This window comes from Pistacia vera, unplaced genomic scaffold (genome assembly GCF_008641045.1).
Source record: "Pistacia vera cultivar Batoury unplaced genomic scaffold, PisVer_v2 Contig94, whole genome shotgun sequence".
NCBI lineage: Eukaryota > Viridiplantae > Streptophyta > Magnoliopsida > Sapindales > Anacardiaceae > Pistacia > Pistacia vera.
Window position 1 is genome coordinate 1,104,979 of NW_022196823.1, and position 7,945 is coordinate 1,112,923.

A 7,945-nucleotide genomic window follows, 5' to 3' on the forward strand; every position below is an offset into this window, starting at 1 on the left:
TTCTTTTATTATTTTATTATTTTTTTATTTTTTGTTAATATTAGAGTTTGCTTTTATTTTTTTTATTTTTCAGCTTTTTTTAAAAAAAAAATTCTATAAATATTAGTGCATGAACATTTATATTTGTTAATATTTTTAAATTGATTGAGCAAGAATTGACGAAATCATTTTGAACATTTTTTCATTAAATTTAATTATAATTAATGAAAATTTGTCTCTTTAGAATTATCTTTAAAGTTTATAACTTTTGACCATTTTCTTCTATTTTCAAAAAAACATTATCCCGTAATTTAATTTGTTTCCAACTTGTCAGTCACCATTTTTGTTTTTTAAACATGAACATGCAAAACAAGTAACTCAATGTATAACTAAAATTGAAATTTGAAACCACACAAAAGATTAAAAGAAAAAAAGTTATTTGTTTTCAACCTCTCTTTTTCATGTTTGCAATAAGAAAATGATAAAAGAAACACTTCCATACTAATTTTATTTTCAAATACTGTTTTCAAAAAATGATAATGAAAACATTTTTTAAATTTAAGAACACAAAATCAAAACTTTTTATTCTCATAAAAAAGAGAAATTAAATACAATAGAATATTCCTTCACGTTTAAAACCTAGAAAATGGGCCTAATGGCGGCCCATGAAGTAAAAGAACATCAATACTTCAGTGAATTCACACACTCCAGCAAACAAAACAANATTTTTTTATTGATTGAACAATAATTAACGAAATTATTTTGAACATTTTTTCATTAAATTTAATTATAATTAATGAAAATTTGTCTCTTTAGAATTATCTTTAAAGTTTTATAACTTTTGACCATTTTCTTCTATTTTCAAAAAACATTATCCCGTAATTTAATTTGTTTCCAACTTGTCAGTCACCATTTTTGTTTTTTAAACATGAACATGAAAAATAAGTAATTCAGTGTATAACTAAAATTGAAATTTGAATCCACACAGAAGATTAAAAGAAAAAAAATTCTTTGTTTTCAGCCTCTCTTTTTGATGTTTGCAATAAGAAAATGATAAAAGAAACACTTCCATACTAATTTTATTTTCAAATACTGTTTTCAAAAAATGATAATGAAAACATTTTTTAAATTTAAGAACACAAAATCAAAACTTTTTATTCTCATAAAAAAGAGAAATTAAATACAATAGAATATTCCTTCACGTTTAAAACCTAGAAAATGGGCCTAATGGCGGCCCATGAAGTAAAAGAACATCAATACTTCAGTGAATTCACACACTCCAGCAAACAAAACAAGAACAAACTAAACCATTTAGATACAACTACTAACTAAAAATTAATTTTTACAGCACCACAATATAATGCATACATGAATTACTGTAACATCAAACTTTGTAATTTTCTCTTTTATGTATGCTGTATAATCACACCAATTCGCCAAATCCCACCCATTTATGAAACAAATGCAGCAATCCGTCAATGATTCTCCGAGAAACTATGTGAGATCGTTTTCATCCAGTGCTTCTTCATCTTTACCATCATCGGTTTTCAGAGCAGTAACTTCTCCGGTAGGCAGCTTTCGTGCAAGCTTGATGATCTGCAATGATTCATTTGTCACAATCAGAACAAAGAAAGGGGTTATCGTTCACCTACCCTTACATAACCACTATTCCAATCTTAAATTTCTTGGATTATAGAATCCGGCTTACTCCTGGAGACAGAGTTGAAGCGAAGGATCATATTCTTCTTGGAACTACAACCCAAACCAAGTTATATATCAAATTGTTTATTATCTCTCTTCACAGGCAATTCAAACATTTACCTGAACTAAATGGGATTATGCCCATGAAAAGTTAGAATATTCATGTTGGATCAGATAAAATTTCTTCAGATATTCAAATAAGCCTAAACCCGGTACTTAAAACATGATGCAATCATCCAGACTAAATTAAGATAAGTTGATGCAATTCCAAACGAATAACTTGGGTGCAAGGAAATAAAAAGAATTACCGTATTGTCAAGATTTGAAATAGTGCTTGAATGAGCAACGCGCTTAATTTCTTCAACATCACCTTCCCTATAGGCAGAAAGAAGCTTACTAGCACAGCGACTGTGGTCACTTCTCAGAAAAGCATCAATCCTACAGTAAGCCAAAGGCAGTAAGCCAACATTTTCCCCCTTATCCTTTCTTGAGTAAAACAGTGAGTAAAATCTTAAGAAAAGAAAACTTAACTAAATGGTTCAAATTAATGAGTGGACATCGTTTCTCTTGCATAGAAAACTTTAACACTGCATTCAACCTATGAGACATATATTGTAATATTGAGAAACAAATAAAGCATAACAGCTGCAGTGGCAACAGGTTACCTTCAACAAATGCTACACATCAAATTTTATTCTACCTAGATAGAAGGTTCAACAGCTGGCAGCCAACCCCCAATTCCTGGGAGAAGATTAATCTTAACATGGAGGCAATGTGCATCTCTATGTCATATAACAATAATTTGGGATCGGTACATAAGAATTCTAAGAATAGTAAGTGAAGCCATAGCTCTTCCATATTTGTACATTTACTTTGGTGGAACTTGCAACTTTGCTAAAAATGCCAGTAATTTGCAAACATTAGTGCATTGTTTATCATTGATCATAGGAGCATAATCAGTAGCAAGATGTTCTTGATTATCCCTTTTCTTAGAAGTTGAATATCATTTCCATGCTGCATTATATGCTTTTGTTGGTTTTCTATAAAATGGTCTTAATGACTGCCCTAAAGCACATGTTAATGTTTTACAAGTACAAAATTTTTTCATATATCAATTGCAGGAAAATGTTTTTCTTTGTATTTCCACAAATGTAATGTATTGATAATAATCAATATTTCTATTTTTAAGCATACTTAAGGGCACATGTTTACATTTCTCTTCCACTGAATCTAGTAAACTATGTTTCAGCAGTTCATTAAGAACCTCAAAACGAGAGGGACACAAAGAGAGAGATAACCCTGCTGTGCCTACTTGAGGGGTTGTTTGGGCCATAGAAACCATCCAAACTTAAGTATACATTGAGCATAAAATATAATTTCTGTGCACAAGTATATAATATAAGCATGTAGACTTCATCCAGATTCCACAATTCGATAACAGACTTGATTGTCAGAATGCACAAACGAATTTATATCATGTATACCCATTTCAATCCTTGCTGTGACTAAAAAAGTGGCTGTTTGGGGCACAGAAATAATCCCAGTTTGAGTAGACATGGAGCAGTACACAAATTTAAGTGCATAAATATTCACTAAAAGAAGCAGCAACGAAATTATACTTACTGGGAACAATCATTGTAGCACTTCTCTGCTTGCTTGAAGTCATGAGCATAAAGATACACAACAATGGCACTAAGATATGCCTGAAATCAACTTGGGTACGTTAGAAGTAATGTATTTGTCATAATATTTCTTGATTGGTGGTGGCAAGATGACTTAAAGCAAATAAATTCTAAAAAACAATAATAGAAAAAAGAAAGCAAAGTAATCTACGTAGAGCAAATTACTTCACAAGTATTTATCGAGAACTATGGAGTCAACAAACCCAAGGTGTTTTAAACAATTTAAAAAATTGAAGAAAAGAACAGCTGAAATGAATGAGATATAAAGGTTGAAAGCCAAATGATGTAAGTCAACACCTTGCACTGGCTGTTGGTGGCTTTGCACTTGTCAGCTGCTAAGCCTAATCTCAACAGGAAAGCCGCAGCATCTGTATATCTGTTGGAAATGACAACGTAATTAACACTTACAAGGTCCTATCAGAAAAGCAATAAGAATGAGACACAATAATAGTGATTTATAGTCATGTCAGAACTATGACATGTACAGTAGTAGTGTAAATCAACACTTAGCGTGGGTGTTCTTTGCATAGAATGAGTAAAGACAAGTGTATCTATCTAGAAAGAAAACTGTAGACGCCTAAAGTGCTTAAAGTATAATTATGAACATAAAAAGACTGAAAACTGCCACAAATAGATCCCCAGTTTGGCCAGAGGTACCAGAAACAAAGAAATTGGTTCTAATAGCCATAATGAAATTTTGTGCAATATTCAAATAAACTATAGGAGTGTAAATATTCTCAGAACAGTTACACTTACATCCGCTCACATGGAGCACAAAACACAAAAGCACAAAACACAAAACTAACTTACTGCATTAAATGAATATAAATGTTAAATCATGTGAAGAATTATTGATGGGATCAGGAAAGGGAGAGAAAACAAGAAAGGGTAGAAGTAATAGAAGAATAGAAAGGATAGACTTGATGGAGAGAAAGCAATAAAGGAGAGGAGCAGAGAAAGAATAGGAAGGGGGAAATTTTAGAAGAAAGGAGAGAAGAATTAATATAGGACAGCCTAGAGATATTAGGGATCTATTGTAATCTCTAGGAATTGTTTTTAATTTATTTCCTTGTTTAAATAGAAGAAGACTTCCTTGTTTGGATTGATCTTCTTTCCTATTGTGAGGAGATTTTACTTCCTCCTATAGAGTTATTGTAGGATGACTTGAAAATATGAATTGATAATAAAGATGCTTTCTCCCCCAATTTCTATTTTCTCCCCTTTCTTCTACATTTCCCCCCCTTTATGTTCTTTTTCTACTTCTCCGCTTTCTAGCTTTCTCTCCGTCAAGTCTATCCCTTCTATTATTCTATTACTTCTACCCTTTCTTGCTTTCTCTCCCTTTCCTAATCCCAGGTATTAGAGCCTAATCTCGATTCCGCTTCCGCACAAAAAGACAAATTCTAACTTCAACCTCCTTGACTTTCAATTAAATACCACTTTCTCAACTTAATTCAGAATGCAATATCAAGATTTTACTCATTAATTAATCTCTTTCAAATGATCATTCAAGATCAACTTTGGTGTTTTCTCATATATTGGCAACATCCGCCTGATTAAGTTCTCCAGTCTACTCAATTCAAATTTTCAAGTCATCCAACAATAAGGATTTTGGCATTCATTTATAGAGCCAATCATAAATAACATAAGGAAACAAATAACTAGTAAATAAAATAACTATATAGGAGGAAATAAAATCTTCCCACACTAGGAAAAAAGATCAATACAAGCAAGGAAGACTTCTTTTATTTAAATTAGGAAAGAAAATAAAAACAAATCCTAGAGATTACGATAGATCCCTAATATCTCTAGGCTGTCCTACATCAATTATACTCATTCTCATTAGATAAGCAAAAATCATCCCCTCTTATACCAAGCATTTTTATAGGTCTACCAATAAGATTAAACTTAGAGTTTACATCCACAACATTAATGATCGTTATAGCCAATTCTTATTTCAAATAGTACTGAACGCAATCAACCATCCAATAGACACTGCTGAACTTTAAACACCGGATATTTTACTCTCCTAACATGTGGCACATTTCAAAGCTAACAAGTCTATAAGCTTTGTATTTAAGTACACTTCACTAAACCATTTCCATTCCATCTCACAGAACAACTTTAGGAAGGAAACAGATGAACTAGAATGGATTTCAAGAAAAAGATATACCATATCAAAAGTAAATGGAACACACTTTGTTTATAGATTATATTATGTCAATGAATGAACATTTATTTTCGACACTATAATTGAAGATAGTTACAGTCTTGATGAACTATGAAACTTGCAAGTCCTTAGCAAGTGTGTTCTAGAAAAGCTTCAAATTAGCATAAATTCGGGAGATCAATGTTCTCCTTTTATAGAAAAATGATACCGTAATTTAGAAATATACATAAAGAAGAAGAAAGGTTAAACAAAACAAAGGTGAAATGGGACATCTCTTACATATATAATATACATTAATACACGACTTATAAATAAGAATGACCAAGCAACTGCCTAAAAGCCCAACGAGATATATCTTAGAAAGAGGATTTCACAAGTTTCAGAAGTTAATAGTGCAAACCCATAAAGTACACCACTATAAATTTCATCATCTAAAGCATACAAATTTAACACAATTAAAATATTAAACCTCAGTATAAAGAAATTTAAAAGTAAAAAACTCTTACTTCTCAAGCTTTATATAGACATTAGCAGCAGCACGATAAAGATCAAATGCCATTTGTTCCTTCCCATCCTCTTCCAGAATATCACACGCATCAGTGTATAGTTGAATCGCATCATCTGGGTCAGCATCTTCTAGCGCACTACAGGCAGGAGAGTGAGAAAGAGTGTCATTACAACCAATTTCAAAGATTATCCGAGATATAAAGACAAAAAGACAAAACATAAATTTATATATGATAACTTAATTCCAATATTTATAAAATAAGAAGAGAGAAAATTTAAAAAAGTAGGAAGCGGTATTTTTGGGTAATTACTTGTAAATGTGAGTGTACCACAAGCTAGCATCTTGTTCACTGCTATATGGTGACACTGAAACCCTCAAATGAATATCTTTTTTTCTAAGTGACAGTAATCCTAAGATTCTTGATGTCTTTCCTTTGAATATATGTGCCTTTATCTGTGTTTATTAATATGGGTTTGAAAGAAGTAATAAACATAAAGAGTAGGAAAGGATATTTATGAGTAATTACTTGTACGTGTATAAACGCTAAAACACTGTAAAGTAATTAGGCTCTCTATACAAAATGGAACATAATCCCTAGCAATTAATTACACATTTTTGGACAACCCATTAATATATATGACATGTTATTAGGGCATTACAAGTTTCAAATTAACAATGTACAGTAATAGGATAACCATATGGCACAATACTGAATAGAAAATCATATATAATAGTTTCTCAGAACTTCCAACCGCTCCCCAAAGTTATAAAGGTGTACGTCAATAGATGTCCTTGTAAACAATTAAATTCCACAAAAATATTTCAGTTCAAGAAAGAAGAAAGTGAGATTCAGAGTATGATAAGAAGAGGGTAAAACTTTTCCATCTGTTTACCGTGCAGCCTTTGCAAGAGCATCTGATGCAGGTTGTGGTCTTCCACACTCTGTGTATAACTCAGACGCTTTTCTATAGAAGTCAGCAACTTCAGTCCAATTACCCAGATCCTTAGCAAGAACAGCAGCAGACTCCATATGCTTAGCAGCATCCCAGGGTCTGATTTGCTAGTAAAGGATATACCAACACAGAAATATATGTATCCAACACATAATACCCAATACTACACGACACACAGAAAATAATAGTAATACGAAATGAGGATACGAAGAGAGCATCTCTTGCCCTTTTGAAGCTTTCTCAAACGCAATATTAGCTTTCTCATAATCCTTGGCAACCCTATACCCATTAGCTACAGCAGAACGTATATCAATGAATAAATCACCCAGAAACAAAATAATATACTTAATTTCATAGTTTAAACAGGCATAAACCTCACATACCAGCCTGCTCATACAATTGAGTAGCACTTTTCCAATCAGCACTCCATCTTGTAAGACTGAGCTTTGTCCTACAGAAATTTCAAAATTAGACTTTCAATATCCAAGAAAATATCAATCAATGCACCATTATCTTCTGTGCCTTCTCTTCTAATTGGAATGCATCGAAGTGAAATTCAACACATAAAAAATCATAACAACAGCGTGAATTATAAAATTAAACACAAATCTTGTAATATAAGAACTCAAAGCTTGCAAAACATTACAAATCCACCCCAGCTCGCCACACATAACATTCACAATCTTATAATGTCGATTAAGGGAGCAAAGTGAAATCCAATTATAATCAGTAGAATCGATTAGATTCTATTAATTAAATGAACAAACCAAAAAAGTTTAGCTCTGAATAAAAATTGATTGATGTTTGAGAGAGAAAGCTTACAGTTTGTCAGCTTTGGTCATCAACTTGTGAGGATCTGAACTCGCCATGGCTCTGCTTCAGAGTCCACTCATCGACAACGCAACCGATTTTATTTCCCGGATTTTAGTATTATTTTAAATTTGATTTTTTT

At 31.9% G+C, this 7,945-nt stretch overlaps 1 protein-coding gene across 1 annotated transcript; it reads right to left on the reverse strand.

Moving 5' to 3' along the window:
* Positions 1-1,304: 1,304 nt before the first annotated feature.
* LOC116120580 (gamma-soluble NSF attachment protein) lies at positions 1,305-7,945 on the reverse strand. The gene is made up of 9 exons (XM_031406531.1): positions 7,816-7,945; positions 7,377-7,444; positions 7,201-7,285; positions 6,934-7,092; positions 6,039-6,176; positions 3,660-3,738; positions 3,304-3,383; positions 1,989-2,118; positions 1,305-1,575 (listed from the first exon to the last, which is right to left on the reverse strand). Exons 1-9 carry the CDS (start codon positions 7,860-7,862, stop codon positions 1,474-1,476), a joined length of 888 nt encoding a protein of 295 aa, XP_031262391.1. The 5' UTR covers positions 7,863-7,945; the 3' UTR covers positions 1,305-1,473.

Bases quoted from the DNA above. Each gene is read 5' to 3' on its own strand.
- LOC116120580 (XM_031406531.1), bottom strand. From the start codon at position 7,862: ATGGCGAGTTCAGATCCTCACAAGTTGATGACCAAAGCTGACAAACT. The intron at 7,286-7,376 runs GTATGTGAGGTT...GTTCTGCTGTAG, and splicing joins TCAATTGTATGAGCAGGCTG to CTAATGGGTATAGGGTTGCC. The intron at 3,739-6,038 runs GTAAGAGTTTTT...CATTTCCAACAG, and splicing joins GTCTATATAAAGCTTGAGAA to ATATACAGATGCTGCGGCTT.